Genomic DNA, 18,396 nt, shown 5'->3' with positions numbered 1-18,396 from the left:
AGTTCCCTGATTGCCACTTGGTTCCTTTACCTTTCATTTCGCTGTCAAATAGAGAAATAGCTGGGGGCGCCTGGATGACTCAGTCAGTTAAGTGTCCGACTTCCGCTCAGGTCATGATCTCGCGGTCTGTGAGTTCGAGCCCCGCGTGGGGCTCTGTGCTGACAGCTGGGAGCCTGGAGCCTGTTTCAGATTCTGTGTCTCCCTCTTGCTCTCTGCCCCTCCCCCACTCACGCTCTGTCTGTCTGTCTCTCTGTCTCAAAAATAATAAACATTAAAAAAATTAAAAAAAAAGAAATATCTGAGACTCTGTGTGGTATTGTAGGGAATGAGGTCTGCCTAAGGCTCTTTTTTTTTTTTTTAAGCAGTACCTTTGACTCTAAGTAAAGTATTTATTTCTCATTTGGAGAAATGTGTCATTTGGAGAAAATAGGGTGTCCATGTGGCTACTTAGCCCTTGCTTCTAATTGTATCTCCAGTGAATGGCCTTGTCTTATAAAGATATCTGAAGCTCTATCATATGAAGCATTTGAGGATTAGTTTTATATGTCTTCCTAGGGGAAAATGGCTGTGTTTTTAATGTCTTTAAGTGTTTTTTTTTTCATTTGAGTGTAGTTGACATACAATATTAATTTTAGGTATACACCATAGTGTTTCAACAATTATGTGCATTACAAAATGCTCACCATGATAAGTGTGCTACAGTATTATTGCCTACATTCATATGCTGTGCTTTTCATATATATTTTATATTTTATATATTTTAGAACCAGAAGTTTGTACCTCTTAATCCCCTTCCCCCACTTTGCCCATCCCCCACTCCCCTCCCCTTTGGCAACTGCCAGCTTGTTCTCATATTTACGAGTCGGTTTCTGTCTTTGTCATTATTTGTTTGTTTGGTTTGTCTTCATTTGACATGAATGTGATAATTAGAGTTACAGAAATAATGAGAACCATATCAAGGCTATCTGGCATGAATGTTCAGAGTTGAAAGGACCAGAGCATGTGTGATTTGACATTAACTTTTTTTTTAAAAAAAAAAAGAACAACTCTAAGTACTTTTTCTATGAGGTGGTCTACTAAGCACGTCATGTGTTATCTCATTTGATCTTTATAGAGGTATATCACATTATCATCATCTCCATGTTGTTGGTGGATGAATTACATAGCCTACCTAAGTTTGCGTACCTAGTGAGTGGGAGAACTCAGATTGTTTGAGGCCAGAGCTCATGACCATAACCGTTTTACTATGTGGCCTCTCTTTTTACCTAAGAAGGAACCACTGGCATTTCTGATCACATTGGAAGATGAAGTTGGGGATCCAGAATGTCCTAATTAACAATCTAACATTTGAGGAGCTTAGCACAGGAGATACGTGTACAGGGGCGAGGCAGAAAAGAAAAGGGGATTTATCACGATGAAGGTAAAAGTGAACCATATGATGATAGTAGAGGAATGAATAAACCATATAGACCTTTGTTCCTTTCTAAATATAGATGAGATCTAGAAAACAGAGTACGTAACTTAGAATACAGCTGACTTGTGGATTTCATCTCTAGGGTCTTGCATTGGTAGCATCCAACACTTGTCCTTTTCTGTCTTAAGTTATCTACAGATTAAGCATTTGCTAAATGACCATGGTATTTATGGGTGAACTACATACACTCTTTCTTCTTTTAAAGGAGGTGGGAGGTGAATTATGCCAGTAACCGTGGTCTTGGTACCTTATGTATAATCATCTCAGTGGCAAAGCATAATTGGATTTTTCTCGGCCTGCTTTGTGAAAGCTGTCTGACCTGCATGCCTATCTTCACCCAGCTCAGAAAACTCCCTGGGCCTTTATTGCTTTTCCCTTCCGGAAAGGTTGGTTCAGTGACTTCTACTGCTGGAGATGCTTTTGCTAAGATATTAAGGTTTTCTTTCTCAAGAAAGGCAGGGTGTGGAGACCTCCACCAGGCCCTGGACTGCTTGTTTTTCAGTTCTCTGAGCTTGCACCGGAGTACTTTACCATCAAGGCAAGAACTGCATGCTAACTTTAATTGCCTTTAAGTATAACTGCTGTAAGCCTCAGTAATTATAGTTAACATTCTCTGCATTAACATTGCACTGCTCCCCTAGGATTTTCAGAGTGATTCACAAATACATGCATTCAACTTGAAATAGCTCGTGAGGATTATGGAACCCAAAAGGTGAAGTTAGAGGATATTCCCTGCTCTCCAATTATTCTAAGCTTAGCAAATAGGAAGGCAGAGACATCCATGGCCTAAAGGTCTTGATTGCCCTAGTCATTGTTGTTACAAATAGTTACTTATCCCAGGAAAGAAAAGTGTAAGCTTGCTGAAAGAAAGAGAATGGCTTTTGTTTGTTTTATTTTCTAGGAAAAAGTCTAATGGATAAAAAAAAAAAAAAAACATCTAGACTTATAACCCACCTCAACTGGTCCACAAGGCTAAATTGAAGTAGATCTTAGAATGAAAGGAAATGTCAAGAAAGTATAGAAAAAGAATTTTTTTAAGTTTTCTTTTCCGAGTCACTTAGGCAAAGTATACCACAGGTCTGATAGGAAAATACAAGATCGGTTTTCTACAACCTAGATGAAGTTTGGCTATCCTCATTTGGGGACAAGGCATTTAAGACAAGGAGAGTTCGGCACATGCCATTGCTGTCTGACTGGACATTCTCGACAGCAGTGATTTGGACTCATTACTGTTAAGTTACCTGGTTTCTGCAATGGGGGAGCCGGGTTGGTCCTGCTGGCTTGCCCCCTGCTAAATGCGTCTGGGCAGTTCTGGAAGGGTGACTTCTAACATTGCAACTATCTAGCTAGCTAGCTCAAGGGCTGGGGAACAGTGTTGAAAAGTTCAAGTTGAGCTGAATTCTTCAATTCCCTCTTCACAGGGTCATCAATAATATTTCGATTTAGATCTTAAAGTGAAAGTATCCTTAACTAACCTCAGCTTCCATGATTAATGATAATGACAGATGTGAGACTAGCCTGGAAGAATGTATTCATTCGAAAGAATTTGTGGGTTGATTCTGTTAGCAAGAGAGGCACCCCACGAATATGATGAAAACCATAACCTCCTCATTTGCTAACAAGCTGGGAAGCTGCACTTACTTAGCCCAATCTTCTTAAATGTTGAGGTATATGCCTTCTTAAAAGAGCCCTGAGATCCTCGTTCCTCTATTCCAATGGAGCCAGGATTTGGCCTATAAACTACAAGGGGACAAAGAACTCAAATTCTCTTAGTCTCAGGGGTGCCTGGGTGGCTCAGTCAGTTTAGCATCCGACTTCAGCTCAGGTCATGATCTCATGGTTTGTGGGTTCGAGCCCTGCGTCGGGCTCTGTGCCGACAGCTCGGAGCCTGGAGCCTGCTTTGGATTCTGTGTCTCCCCCTCTGTCTGTTCTTGCCCTGCCCACACTCTGTCCCTCTCTCTCTCAAAAATAAATAAACATTATAAAATAAATTAAAAACTTCAAATTCTTTGTCCCAACCTGCTTCTACCTTTGCTTTTAGTTATGGTTCATAGGCTTGTAGAGAGGAAGAATCACGTTTGACTCACTTAGGTTTGGATTTGACTCATTAGTTCGAGTCTTTAGATATCCGTAAAGGGCTTAGCATAAAGTTGAGAAATTATAGTCCTGGGTTCTCAGAGTCCAGTGTTATCAACTCAGGCTCATGAGTGAGGCAGAAATTGCAAATAACCTGTGTTCTTTTCATAAACGTGTAGTGGGGCAGTGCTAGTCAATGAAGAGGTTTAAAAACTCTTATAATCCATTGCATGGTAACTTCACTTTTGAGAAGCAGAAACTGTCCAAGGGGGGCTCCTAATTCCTCTTCCCCGTCGCATTTTCTGCACGATAAGTACAAGGCAGCGTACTCCTCATCCTGAAGGACCTTCTTGCCATTTCATTCTTTACTTGGAGCGGGGCAGAAAGAGATGTAAACACAAGGCTGGATTTGGGGGCTGCATAACTGACTCTGCTGTCCTCTTTTGTGCCGTCTCACATCTCTCCCTACCTGGAATTTCAGCTGAAAAAGAAGCAGGTGTATGTAGATAAGGTCGAGAAGATGCAGCAAGCCCTTGTACAGCTCCAGGCAGCGTGTGAAAAACGTGAGCAGTTGGAGCATCGTCTCCGGACGCGGCTAGAGAGGGAACTGGAATCGCTCAGAATTCAGCAGGTACGGAGAACTTAAAACGAGATCGCTCCTGATTGGTGGTTTTCCATTGGGTGTCGGACATGAAGATAAGAGCCACACTTTTGCTCATCTTTAGGTGTTTTTGCCCCACTTGATCTTCCTCCAGACCACCTCCTGATTGCGACAGTGAAGTCGGCTTCCTTAGCTTTCGTAGCCCGGCAAAATCCTTAATGCCTATTGTCTTGTACCTTTTATTTTCATGTGAACAGTAGACCCTATAAGAAGTGAAAATTCTGTACAAATAGACTCCAGACATTTTAGAATTGGCTCCGGTCTTTATTTATTTTTTACGTTTATTTATTTTTGAGAGAGAGAGAGAGACAGAGCACAAGTGGGGGAGGGGCAGAGAGAGAAGGAGACACAGAATCCAAAGCAGCTCCAGGCTCTGAGCTGTCGGCACAGAACCCGACGCCGGGCTCGAACTCACAAACCGCGAGATCATGACCTGAGCGGAAGTCGGACGCTCAGCTGACTGAGCCACCCAGGTGCCCCACGCTCCGGTCTTTAGAATCATCTGGCCGTACCCCTCCTCATTTTCAGATGGGAGAAAATCAAGACCCAGGAAAGGTTGCGTGACTCACTTAAGGCCACACAACAAGTTGGGGGCAAGGTAGGGGCCCAATCCTAGGTGTTTAATGTCCATTTCTAGTGTGTGCCGTGCTGGCAGGCAGGGATAGTGATTTTTCAACCCACGATCCACTTTCTGAACGGCATGACTATTTGACGTGGCAAGCTGCTTTCCTGATCAAAGGAGTCTCCTGTTCAGGCCCCAAGATAGAAAGTGCCGTCGCCTTGGGAGGAAATCTGAATTCCCCTTGCTTCTGGATCAGGATCCAAACTGAAGTGGCACGGGCAGTCACGCTCTCCAAGAATAGGGGCTCTTCAAGTGGGGCTGCCAGCATGGTTCTCTCACTAACCCGAGGGGTCTCGGCATCTCCCCAACCAGCGCCAGGGCAACCCTCAGCCCGCCAGTGTTTCAGAACACAGCGCCACTGCGCTGATGGAGTTGCTTCGCGAGAAGGAGGAGAGGATTCTGGCCCTGGAAGCCGATATGACAAAGTGGGAGCAGAAGTACTTAGAGGAGAACGTGATGAGGCATTTCGCTCTAGACGCCGCCGCGACCGTAGCTGCGCAGAGGTAAGTGGCTGCCTTCGGGATCCTTGCTTGAAGGGCATGGGTGGGTGGGCAGAACAGAAAGGTGACCTGTTGAAAGATTTTTCCATGTGTTGCTTTCCTTGTCTCCTATAGTGCTCTTTGTTCCCCTCCCCAGTGTCTGCCTAAGTGTGTTTCCTTTCACCTGGTTGAACAGAGACTTTTTAGGAATTGGGGTCAGGAATTTGAAAATGAACGTTAACTTCACGAGATCCACTGAAGGTTCGCAGGCCTCCTTCGCTAGAGCCACGCCTTCTTTTGGCCACATGTGTAGGTTTCTTTGTTTAGCCCCAGGACAGGAGTGAAAGCCACTCCAGAGAAAGGCCACTCAGAAACTAAATGTCACTCAGGAGTGGCTGAGCCACATTCTCCGTGTCCATGAGTTCATCACATGTAACCGGTCACATGCCATTTGGCAAGGGAGAGAAAGCGGCAGAAGGATTTTTTTTTCTTAAATTTTTTGCCTCTTCCGTGTCCCCTATGCACGTGAAAACATTAAATACTGGTCTTTGGAGGAAACAGTGCTCTTGTCCGGTTTGTCCATCTCGCTGCTGTTCATAATCACCCGTTGGAAAAGAAAGAGAGAAACGACAAAAACTAAATTCGCATCAGGAGATGGCGTTGGTTGCTGGAGAGACAGACAGAGGCTTGGTCTCCAGTCGGGTATCTAAGGAGGCCAGAGCATATGGTACCCAGAGAGGCTCTACCCAGAAAGTTATTAAAAACCACAGTGTTGTTTCGAACGTTCTCCTAAAGGTGGTGAGCTGGCAGAATCTGGAAACACTTGCCAGAGTTTAGGCTGTGATGTGTGTGTCGAGTGGGTGGCAGATACATTTATTTGCGAGTCCTTCTCATGCCAAATCGGGAGGAGGTCAGTGCTTAAGAGCTGGGCTCGTGATTTGCACACGTATTCCTGATTCTCCAGGAGGACGTCTTACTGTTTCTCTAACACACTCTGCCTTCCTCCAAGTACATGGAGACCTGATAAATCTTATATGGCTTGAAATCACCTGTGCATGGATTTCGAGGTCATCATGGGCTTAAGCATACCTGTCTTTGTTTTCGGAGAACAGGGCGCTCCGTACGTGCGAGGGCAGTAACGGAGCGCACGAAAGCCCCAGCTGTGCTAGAAGATGGTCGGGGAGTTTGTAGGCAGATTAGAAGCAGAATTAAGTGTAATTTTAGCTGCTCCCTCCCAAGAAAACACCTGTGCCCAGTGCTTATCCAAAGGTTATTCAGGAAACCCCAACACAGAAAAGGAGACGAAGGGCGAATTTTGTCACCTTTGGGCAGAAACTTAGAAAGATCTAGCTCGTAAAGGTGTGCAGTGTGAGAAAATGTGGGAAAGCCAGCGTTCTTGATGCTGGGAGGTTCACTGCTAAAATCAACTTCAGAATAGACTTCAGGTCAGGAAATGCAAGAAAGCTAGGAGGTTGTCACTGGGGTCCTTGTAATAAAGAAACTACCCCCTTCCTTCCTTCCTTCCTTCCTTCCTCCCTCCCTCCCTTCCTCCCTTCCTTCCTTCCTCCCTCCCTCCCTTCCTCCCTTCCTTCCTTCCTCCCTTCTTCCCTCCCTCCCTTCCTTCCTTCCTCCCTTCTTCCCTCCCTCCCTTCCTTCCTTCCTTCCTTCCTGCCTTCCTGGAAAGTTTTGATACTGGGGGAACCCACTTTCTGAGAGACTTCTTCCCAGAATCTGTTGCCTTCCATAAAGCAGATTTAATTTAAACCACATTCGTTTAAATCACCAGGTAGAAAGTGTCCATGTAATCACGGTTTTCAGTAAAAGTGCATGCTTATCATCTAATATGATAAAAAGCAGCCAGTTTCCACCTGGCCAGAAACACTTTACGTTAGTTCCTTGGGCAAACATCCTGTATCGGGACTGTATGCGTCTTGGCATGCCTATTAATCCAGCCCTCAGAAGAAATTGAGAGACTGTGTTCACATTCCCGCAAAATGAGACAAGTAGACCAGGTAGACAAGGACTGGGGTCCTTGTAATAATTCCTCCAGATGCTTCTATTTCTAGGATTATGCTGTTTTTTCCCAAAGATAGTGCCTCTTATGCTCGGCCACGGGGATTGGTTTCCTTTTCCTCTTTTCTTAATGAGATTTCCAATTTACAAGGTGGCATCCAGGAAACTTAATTTCAGAACCTATGGGTTCTTCTGCCTTCCTTTCCAACATCTCTTGCCCTTTCTCTTCTGTCCAGTGGTTTCATTCGACCCTACAAATTTGACCAGGGTTCTGCTCTTTGCCCCTTTCTGTGGTAAAGGCGTTATATTCTACTTTTCCTTCTTGAGAGGTTTTAAATGTCTAGGATATTGGTTGCATATGGAAAGTGCTCAACCTGTATTTGAGTAAGGAAGGAGAGGAAGAAGCAAAAAGGAAGGAAGGAGGAAAGAAGTGACAGAGAAGGAAACGGTTTCTAACTCTCTAACTGCAATCCGTAAATGTAGTGCCACATTTTCATGACCTGCTTGGTTTCTGTGTATTCTGCTAGTATCTCTGACTTTATATGTTCCCAATGTAATATCTTATAGGTAAATGCACATTTGGGAAATGTTGCTTGGGTGGTATCAATGGTGGTTATAGAATTTTTTCAATTAAGGTATTATTTACCTATTAAAAAGCACCTATTTTATGTGGTTTGATGAATGTTGGCAGGCATATACAATAATGTAGCCACCCCACAGTCAAGATAGAGGGTGCATTCTAAAGTGCCCTTGTGCCCCTTCAGCTTGATCCCTTCCTCCCCCACCTGACACTAGACAACAATCGGTCTGCTTTCTGTCGTTACAATTTTGCCTTTTCCAGAATGTTGTACGAAAGGAGTCATGTAGTATATACTCTTTCTGCTTGATTTCTTTCACTGGGCATAACTATTTTGAGATTCATACAAGTTGATGCCTGTATCGATACTTGGTTCCTTTTCATTGCTGACTCGTGTTCCATAGTCTGGGTGCGCCACCCCAGTTTATCTATTCACTTGTTGATGGATATTTGGATTGTTTCTGGTCTTTGGCTGTTGTGAATAATAAAGTACAGATTTAAAAAAAATTAATGTTTGTTTAATTTTAAGAGACAGAGAGAGGCAGGGCACAAGCAGGGGAGAGGCAGAGAGAGAGAGAGAGTGACACAGAAACTGAAGCAGGCTCCAGGCTCTGAACTGTCAGCACAGAGCCCGACATGGGGTTCGAACCTACGATCCGTGAGATCATGACCTGAGCCAAAGCTGGACGCTTAACTGACTGAGCCACCCAGGTGCCCCTCAAGTACAGATTGTCATATAATAATAGACAACTGCCTTTTCTCAGGTGAGAAGACCTATTAGGTGATCTGTTCATACCCCTGTTAGCACTTTGATTGTACAAAGCACCACTTGTCAAAGGGACAGCTGTCAAGGCAAGAAATCACATGTACTGTTTGTTTTCTATATAAGGCACTCTGCTACGTGCTTTACCGTTATTGCTTATGCTCACAATAACTCTTTGCGATAAGTACTATTATCTATTCTACGTATGAGGAACAGTTTAAATAATTTGCCCAAGATCACACACAGGTACTAAGAAGAAGAACTGGGATTGAAAGTGACATTTTGACACCTTCACCACTACTCTGCTGATTTGATGATTTCAGGATGGTGATTAGATTTCAAGATGGTGATTAGGGATTATTAACTGTTTAAGAGTTACTGTTTGAGGCTTATTATTAATTGTTTAGTCACTGAAAAGTATGGTAAGTAATCACAATAATATGGCCCATATTATGACTTCCATATTATCGTGTTCCTAGAGATTCTTTAGATGCTTAATTTACATAAGGGAAATTATTACCGAGTACTTCGACCTAGAAGAATAGATGTGGCAACGCAGACTGTGGCTCACCAGTGGTGAATTTATTTCTGAATAGCAGCAAAAGGATGAAAAGATAATTGGGGCGCCTGCGTGGCTCAGTTGGTTAAGTGTCTGATTCTTGATTTCTGCTCAGGTCATGATCTCATAGTCCTGAGATTGAGTCCCGCATGGGGCTTTGATGGGTCATGATCTCACAATTTGACAGTTGACACCCTGCATCAGGCTCTGTGCTGACAGCATGGAGCCTGCTTAAGATTCTCTTTCTCCCTCTCCCTCTGCCCCTCCCCCATGTGTGCGTGCGTGCCCACACACATACACACACACACACACTCTCTCTCTCTCTCAAAAAAAAAAGATAACAAACCCGATCAGCCATGTAATTTACTAGTTTGCATTTCCTGAATCCAGTCATTAACCTTCCCCAAACGTGCAGTGTTTTGTTTTTATATTGGATGATGTCAATCTGGGAAAGAAGGAAAGGAAGGGAAAGCAGGAGGTAGAAGCTGGTCACACACGTTATACGTGCCTACCTGTTCCTTCCTTATAGGCTTTTCTCCGTTTCCGTCCGCAGGTTTGTTTCTCATTCTGACATCCCTTAGGTTAAAGTTAGAATTGTCAACAACTTGTTGGATATTGTCATATGGCTATTCCTAAGATGTGTTAACTCTGATGTAACTAAAATCAAAACCCATTATAATGTTTCCCCAACAATCTCTCCTTATATTCCTTTTTTTTTTTTAAATTTTTTTTTTCAACGTTTATTTATTTTTGGGACAGAGAGAGACAGAGCATGAACGGGGGAGGGGCAGAGAGAGAGGGAGACACAGAATCAGAAACAGGCTCCAGGCTCTGAGCCATCAGCCCAGAGCCTGATGTGGGGCTCGAACTCCCGGACCGCGAGATCGTGACCTGGCTGAAGTCGGACGCTTAACCGACTGCGCCACCCAGGCGCCCCTCCTTATATTCCTATCATAGAAAATGAGCCGTATGCCATCTTTTCTAGTCTTTTGAATTAGAAACACCAAAAGTTCTCATTCGTTCTTCCCTCTCTCCAACACCCACATGTAAATAGTCTCCAAGGTGTAGCAATTCTGCCTCCTATGGCCTGTTTGCATCGGTTCATGATGTCAGTATCTCTTGCTGGGATTATTACAATAACCGTTCTGACTGGTTTGCCCAAATCCAGCGTATTGCTCCCCGAAATCCCCATCACATTTCAGCCAGAGACAATGTTATCTTTTTCAAACACAGCTTGGATCATTCCAGCTCTCATAATTTTCAGTGCCTGTTGGAATAAAGTTCACGCTCACCTCTGTAACAATTAATTGCTTGCCCTTATATTTTTTTGTCTCCCTTTGCAAGTTTCCTGCAGTCAGGGACTGATGCATGTCTAGCCACTTTTTAGCATCGCAGTAATTTCAACCACAGGGCTCCAGTCATGGTCAAGTTCACATGTTAAATAAACAAAAGGATGCTACTGACAGGAAAAGATGGATTCGAAGTTGAAAAGTTGAAAAGTCTAGCTATTTTAATTAGGGAATCCTGAGTGACGTTCTGGAAAGCGATGTAAGCAAGGTGATGGGGATAATCTCATTGGAAGGAGAGAGATGCCTGGAGGGACAGTTGCCAGAAATCGTTTACTTAAGAATTTAGACGTAGGGGGCACCTGGGTGGCTCAGTCGGTCTGACTGCAGCTCGGGTCACGATCTCATGGTTTGCGAGATTGAGCCCCACGTTGGGCTCTGCGCTGACAGTGTGAAGCCTGCTTGGGACGCTGTCTCTCTCCCACTCTCTCTCTCTGCCCCTCCCCTGCTCATGCTGTCTCTGTCTCTCTCAAAATAAGTAGATAAACATTTTTAAAAATCTTTAAAACAATACAAATAAACATTAAAAAAAAGAATTTAGATGTAGGATGTCGAAATCAGGGATGTACAGTCTGGGGTTTGCAGATTGTGTTTTCAAGCCCAGCATCTCTCTCCTGACGTGCCTACGGATAGTCTCAGCGTTCTGGAAGTTAGGTCAAGTTGCTTCTTCAAACGCTGCTTGCTTGCTTTTGCCTGAGCCACTGGCTCAGTGGCCCCAGTCTTCTAGAAGGAAGATTGATGTTGAAGGCCGTCCTGGCAGCTCTGGAGGAATTCACTAAGTGCCCCACATTTTCAGGCTCCATTCCTGAGGAGTTCGCAGTGTCCATATCAATGAGCTGGCAGGGCTCTGCGTCCCCAAAATGGTCTTTTATGCAATGAAAGTGGCCATGGGCCAGCACTGGCTCCCCCAGCGACAAACCGCACGCTCATGGCCCCGGTGTCCATAGTCACCACGCAGCCTTTAGAGCGGCCTGGCTCTGGAGCGGCCATCGTGTTGGAACTCTGCACTGCAGGAACTGCCCCTAGGATTCCACCTAGAGCCGGAATTGGTTAAAGTCACACCCTCTTGCATGTCACTCTCCTTCTCCCCATACTTCTCTCTCTCTCTTTTTCTTTTTAATTTTTTTTAACGTTTATTTATTTTTGGGACACAGAGAGACAGAGCATGAACGGGGGAGGGGCAGAGAGAGAGGGAGACACAGAATCGGAAGCAGGCTCCAGGCTCTGAGCCATCAGCCCAGAGCCCGACGCGGGGCTCGAACTCGCGGACCGCGAGATCGTGACCTGAGCTGAAGTCGGACGCTTAACCGACTGAGCCACCCGGGGGGCCCCACTTCTCTCTTTTTTAAAAACAAATTTTAAGTTTGTTTATTTATCTTGAGAGAGACAGAGACAGCGTGAGCAGGGGAGGGGCAGAGAGAGAGAGAGAGAGAGAGAGAGAGAATCCCAAGCAGGCTCTGCACCATCAGCGCAGAGCCTGATGGGGCTTGAACACACAGAATTGTGAGATCATGACCTGAGCGGAAACCGAGTCGTACGCTTCACTCACTGAGCCACCCGGGCGCCCCTACCCATACTTTTCTCTCTAATTACGGATATGTTTGTTGGGCGTTTTTACTGTGCACTGTATCTTTTACATGCGTGCTTTTATTTGAGCCCCCCCCCCCAAAATGCCATGAGATGCAGGTGTAATTATGACTTCTGTCTGAGGAGACGGACGTCTCGAGCAGTGAACTGACTTCCTGAGCATAGAGTTTGTTCGTGGCAGGGTACTTGGGAAAGGAGGCTTGGACCCTCGTGTGGTCTCTAATCAGAGCGCGTGCTCTCAACATCACACAACGCCATTTCCCCTTGAGCACCTTGGAACACAAGGGCCATTCCTGGTCGCACTAGGAGCAAGTGTAGAATCCTGAGATGCTAAAATGTTTTCAATTTAGGTGAGCCACTGCAAGGCCTTCTCTCTCTTGGCCCAGTTTGTTTCACCATTCAACTAAATGGCATATCAAGTGTAAGCATGTTGGGGCAATAGGAGTTTTGAGGAACACACCAAAATTCCCTAACTTTAATACCCGCTGTCTGTGTCTTCATTCCTGCCCTTTCACTCCCGTCTGTACTGTCACAGTCTGTAAGCTGACAGAACATAATAGCCAGGTGCCAGCAGAAAATTCTCCCACAGATCCCCGTCCTCATAGGAAGTATGATGAAGCGGTGCTAATTCATTGTTTTCCCAGTCTATTGTCGGCTTTTCCTTTAAGACCAATATAATTACATCAGTATTCTTCCTAATCCCTTTTTCTTTCCCTCCAAGTTACTCAAAGAGGATCCAGGTCGTTTTCATTCCTTTCCCTCTTTTTTTCTACCACTGGTTCTAAATGAACTAAAGAAAGGTGCATGACCTCACTTATCAGGACGATACAGGATCCCCGTGTATCTTTGACTCGTGCTGTTTAGACATCAGCCTTGCCCCGCCCCCTCCCCTTCCTCCTCTCCTTGTTCTTCTCTTTCTCTCTCCGTCTCGCGCCCACGCACACACACGCTTTACTCCTTATTAATTAGTATTAGAGTTAATGGCCTGAGACACTTTGAAAGGAGACATGATGGTCCCTCATGCAGTTCGGACTCTGGCAAGAGAACAGTCATGTAGCTGGGGGAAGAGACTCCTTGATTTGGCACTAGAATGTTTCCAACGTAGGTTAGACAGGAATTAAGTGGCACTGACTCAAAGGCCATGCTTTTCGCTCAGCTCACTTGACCAATCTGACCTTTGCTGGTGCCATCTCTATAGTTGCTGGTATACATCTGTAGCACTGGCTGTTTAGTACGTTCTCGGACTTTCATCAAAGTCCAGCCTTTTTGCCTTCATAACTATCATGAGAATAAAGTGAAAGTCTATAATATCTTCTCTACCATATAAATAATAATATAAAGTGAAAATATAAAGATCTTCATATAACCTGGCCGTGATCTAAAAACTTGAAGGGATTCTTTGCCAGGAGGTTTGTGTCCCTCTCATAGAATCCCCTCACTGACTTTTGCAGCTGTATCCATGCCAAAAACCTCTTCTAGCTAGCTCTGAAAGCTGAACCTTCCCATCTTGGAGGTTCTTTTCGGTCAGTCATCCAGAAACCAACCATTCCTAATGAGTTTCACTATAGCTTACCGCTTTCCAGCAATACCTTTGACGTGGGAGGGAGATGATAAGATTCGTTGATTTTGCTGCCTTATCTTCATCACTGTCATTTTCCTTCCCAGGGATACAACAGTCATCAGCCACTCTCCTAACACCAGCTACGACACGGCTCTGGAAGCTCGCATCCAGAAAGAGGAGGAAGAGATCTTGATGGCCAACAAACGTTGCCTTGACATGGAGGGCAGGTAAAATATCAATCTGGACCCCAGTGGATCTGAGAAGAAAGTATAGAGACCAGATAGGTCAGGAGGGAGGGGTAGGCATCTTCATTCACAAATGAGAAACCTGATAACGCAGCCTCCCCCGACCCCTGCACCCCTGCCAGCCTGTTCACTTGGGTTTGAAATGCAATGACCCTTACCTTGCTTTCCCCATTGGCTTTGGTAATTGCTTTCTATCTTCCCTCCGCCAGAACCGTATTGTTGGTATTTGTACTCTGGGTATTCCTTCTAGCATTGGACTTCAACCCTGTGATACAGCAGAATGCACAGTGAAAGAATATCCATTCAGACTTGGAGGTAGGGCACCTGATATCTCTTATAAACTCAGGATCATTTACTTATCAACTCAAGTTGCGGCCCATTCAAAGAAGTCCTCATCTTCTCACTAAGCGCATTGTTCCGTTAACTCAGAATCTTCCGTATAGCACCCGCTACATCCGTTTACTCTCTTACGTACAGGCCTTTTTCCCACCGGTATCTTGCTGTGGCTTTCTGAGGTGTAAGCAGCGACTCCTGGATGCTCTCCTAGATTCATCTGGGTGTGGAGAAAGGCGTTTTTAAAAACACAGCACACCTCCCCTTGCTTTTCAATGCCGAAAGGACTAAACCACTCCTCAGCTGAAAAGATCATGGAAACTCAAGTCCGTGCAGGCAGTGAGACCAGAACATGGAGGTGGCAATGAGGTTTTTTTATATGTTCTTTGTCTTTGGCTCCTAGGATTAAGACGCTCCATGCCCAAATTATTGAGAAGGACGCCATGATCAAAGTGCTGCAGCAGCGTTCCCGGAAGGAGCCAAGTAAGACAGAGCAGCTGTCATCCATGCGACCAGCAAAGTCTCTGATGTCCATTTCCAATGCCGGGTCAGGCCTGCTCTCACATTCATCCACGCTGACCGGCACCCCCATCATGGAAGAGAAGCGAGATGACAAGAGCTGGAAGGGGAGCCTAGGTAATGACAGTAGATAAAGAAGATTGAAGTGACGCGTTTAGATAATGTGCCCATTCGGCAAGGAAAGGGAGTGATGGTCCAGATTCTGGAGCAGAAGATATATCAGGTTGGGTATCTGTCCTCCTGAGAGGCTAGCTGCCTATTCAGGAACTCCTCCACACTGTGACGTCTCACTGACAGAACACTGGTGGAAGCCAAGGCCTTAAAAGCTAAGAATTCTGAGTTCTGTTTGGGTGGGAAAGAAGACAACTCCAGTTTCCTCTAAAAACTTCTCAGACTTGGCCTTTGCCATGCCAGACCTTTTGTCTTTGTCCAAAGCCCATGTGACCTTCATGTCAGTCAAAAGTTCAGAATTCCAGACTTTTCTCTGTTCTCTCCTCCCACATAATACAAGGATTCAGAGTTCTAGTTAAGCTAAATGGAGCTGGGTGGCAGGTTTTTGTTACCCGAATGTTCTGAGATGAGAACTGAATGTACTTTTTCATTCCATTTCTGTCCATTCCTTCCCCTCTAATCAAAACCCCAGAAGCACTGTGGATACCACGAGGCACATTTTTAGAGCCCGAGAAAGCCAGCTTTGTATTTTAATTGTAGGTCTTTTTGTTGCTTCTGATACCTTCCTTGGTCCTCTGATGCTTGCAGTGTCCTTTGGATAGAGTAGGCATTTCGGGGGCCCCCGGTCTTCATGAGAACGTTAGGTTACACAGTTATCGTAGCACTCATCCGTGACCACCGATCGTTCCCCCACTCCTTTCTGGCTGGCTGGTCATGGAAGACGTGGGTTGTAAGTGGAGCCAAGTAGAAGCCTTCTGCAAGCTCAGTGGAGATCAATCACCGCTGGAAAAGTAGATCAGAACAGATCCGCGGGAGACTTAAAGGCTTAATACACCGTGCTGGGGTGGAGAACGAGGACCAGAAGGGACGGGCCTGCCGAACCGATTTCCTGGGTTCCTCGGAGGCGCAAGTGGAGACTCGCGTCCCGTTGTTCGTGCTTCTCCTGAACCTCCTGCAAGGAAGACGACGTAACCCGATGTCTGCATTTGAGGAACCCGTACTTTTCTGACCTCTTGCCGTCTTCCCTTTGTAGGTATCCTCCTGGGTGGGGACTACCGCGCCGAGTCCGTGCCCTCCACACCGTCGCCGGTGCCGCCCTCCACTCCCCTGCTCTCCGCTCACTCCAAGACGGGCAGCCGCGATTGCAGCACGCAGACGGAACGGGGCACGGAACCCAGCAAAACCGCAGCTGTTGCTCCCGTCTCTGTCCCCGCGCCAGCCGCCGCTGCCGCCGCCACTGCTGCCGCCATCACTGCCAACGCTGCCACCAACACCACCACCATGGTAGCCGCTGCTCCACTTGCTGTCGCTGCTGCTCCTCCGGCTGCCGCCGCCGCCGCCCCGTCTCCAGCAACCGCTGCTGCTGCTGCTGCTCTTGCGGCTGCCGTTTCTCCAGCTGCTGCCGCTCAGGTTCCGGCCGCTGCCTCCGCCGCCGCCGCCGCCGCCGCCGCCGCTGCTGTCGCGCCTCCTGCTGCTGTTCAGGTTGCTCCAGCTGCTCCGGCTCCGGTTCCAGCTCCGGCTCCGACTGCGGTTCCGGCTCCAGCAGCGTCTCCGGCTTCTGCTGCGGCTCAGACTCAGGCACCAACTCCAGCTCCGACTGCGGCTGCTACTCCGGCTCCAGCTCCAACTCCAGCTGTGGCTCAGGCTGACGCTTCTGCAAGTCCAGCTGCCGGCTCTGGACCACGTCGTTTGTCTATACCAAGTCTGACCTGCAATCCAGATAAGACAGGTAATGATCTTCCATACCCCAGGTAGCCTTGGGTTCTGCCCACTATTACGGATTGCTTGTTGGCACCCTGTGGTGTAGACACAGCCGGTCGTTGGGCCAGAGTTGTTCGGGTTTTAAAGGGGATTGATCCCAAGCGATGGCTGCAGAGCCCGTAAATGACTTTTTGGGACACGAGGATGGGAGCAGAAGTGCGTCAAGGTGGTTCTTCCAGTTGCGGTAAATGCTCAGGTGAACAAGGGGAGGTGGAGTCAGGCAAGTCTCACTTGGCCACCGGCTTCGTGGCTCGAACGCTGGCTGTTTCTAGCAATCTGAGTCTTTACTTGATCCCTAAGTGGTTTCTAACCCCCTGTTTCCATTCAGATGGCCCCGTTTTCCACTCCAATACTCTGGAAAGAAAAGCTCCCATTCAGATCCTGGGACAAGAGCCTGACGCAGAGATGGTGGAATATCTCATCTAAACGGCCTATTCAAGAGCTGCAGTTTATCAGCAAGAGTGCTTTTAACCATTTTTCCTTTTTGATTGTTCTTATTTTGAGGGTGAGGACAAGGGGTGGGGGGGATGTTTTTTAAAGGGACTTTTTATTGAAACAATATAGTACTTAAGTAATACCATACAAACTCCAGTCTATTCTGGTACACACTCAGAGAGTACCTCTAAAGACAGATGAATCAGAATGTGCTCTAAAGTTTATTGTTTGGGTTTATACAAACACTTGGACTGTTAATCGCTGGGTATACATGAATGTTTGCAATGTGCGTGATTTTATTTAGCATTTCCATATTCCAGATCATTTTCATTGAAGAGCACAGTATGTTTGGGAGACAGTGCGTAACATGTAGATTTCAGAAGTGGGAAGCCGGAGAGAATTTGCACCTATGCTGTTTTGTACACTTACCATCTAGGCAGCATCCAGAGAGGGAGCTCTCATCTCGGGCTCATGAAAGGGAATAGGTTTAGGAGCTGTGTAAGCTGAAGAAAAGGCAGGGGATATTGGGGTGTGGAAGGGTGCTGGAGCTAATTTTCCCTCCCAATTTCCCAGCTACCCTGTGCCAGGAGATTGTGTTTATCTTCATTTCAGTGGTGCTTTGGAAGTGGATTCTTTTGGTTCCCTCGCGGAGGTTCATACATTCATATATATACTCTGGAGTAATTTATGCATTTGGATAATTAATATATTGCTTTCAGATGCTAGGAGAGTAAATTAGCTGTGTGCTGTACAACTTCCTCCTTCTTAGGGAGTGAGACCTTCGGAGGCCTTGATGGAGAGTTGCGCGAGGTGCTGCGTGTGGCCATGAGCACAGCTCGCTTGGCTTTCCTGAGACCAATCTGGTTAGTGTTCATTGTTTCTCCAGCACAAGTTCACTAGCTGTGTCACCAGTTTCAGGTTTCCAATCATTTGCAAAACGAGGAAGCATTTTTGTTGATGGGCTGAATGCTTTGAATTTCTGGTGACTACTTTCAAATAACTCCGTTTGTTTTCCCCAATTCTTAGCATAACGTCTTAAAAGGCATCGTTGACTGTAACCTCCAAGGGAATAGCAGTCGGGGGAGAGGTGGGCTGCAGATGTATCCTTAGCTGTCCCTTCTCACTGCCAGTGACTCCATCTTGGAATACCTTTGGAGAGCAGCAGAAAATGTGTATGTGGACAGGGACCAAGGAGGCCATGGCTCCGGAGCTTT

General features: G+C 46.1%; 1 protein-coding gene across 1 annotated transcript in view; it reads left to right on the top strand.

The window, feature by feature from the left end:
• AMOT (angiomotin) overlaps nt 1-17,203 on the top strand; it is a 42,548-nt gene extending 25,345 nt beyond the window's left edge. The window contains exons 6-11 of the mRNA XM_047082128.1: nt 4,032-4,181; nt 5,146-5,336; nt 13,823-13,945; nt 14,700-14,932; nt 16,020-16,715; nt 17,076-17,203. Coding sequence (XP_046938084.1) covers nt 4,032-4,181; nt 5,146-5,336; nt 13,823-13,945; nt 14,700-14,932; nt 16,020-16,715; nt 17,076-17,173 — 1,491 coding nt within the window. The 3' untranslated portion in view covers nt 17,174-17,203. The remainder of the gene's footprint in view (nt 1-4,031; nt 4,182-5,145; nt 5,337-13,822; nt 13,946-14,699; nt 14,933-16,019; nt 16,716-17,075) is intronic.
• Nucleotides 17,204-18,396: the final 1,193 nt, after the last annotated feature.

The sequence above is a fragment of the Lynx rufus genome, unplaced genomic scaffold (assembly GCF_022079265.1).
Source record: "Lynx rufus isolate CCGP_SWC_20201006 ecotype Redwood Valley unplaced genomic scaffold, mLynRuf1.p SCAF_19, whole genome shotgun sequence".
In the NCBI taxonomy this organism is placed as follows: Eukaryota; Metazoa; Chordata; class Mammalia; order Carnivora; family Felidae; genus Lynx; species Lynx rufus.
This window is presented reverse-complemented; position numbering and strand designations above follow the sequence as displayed.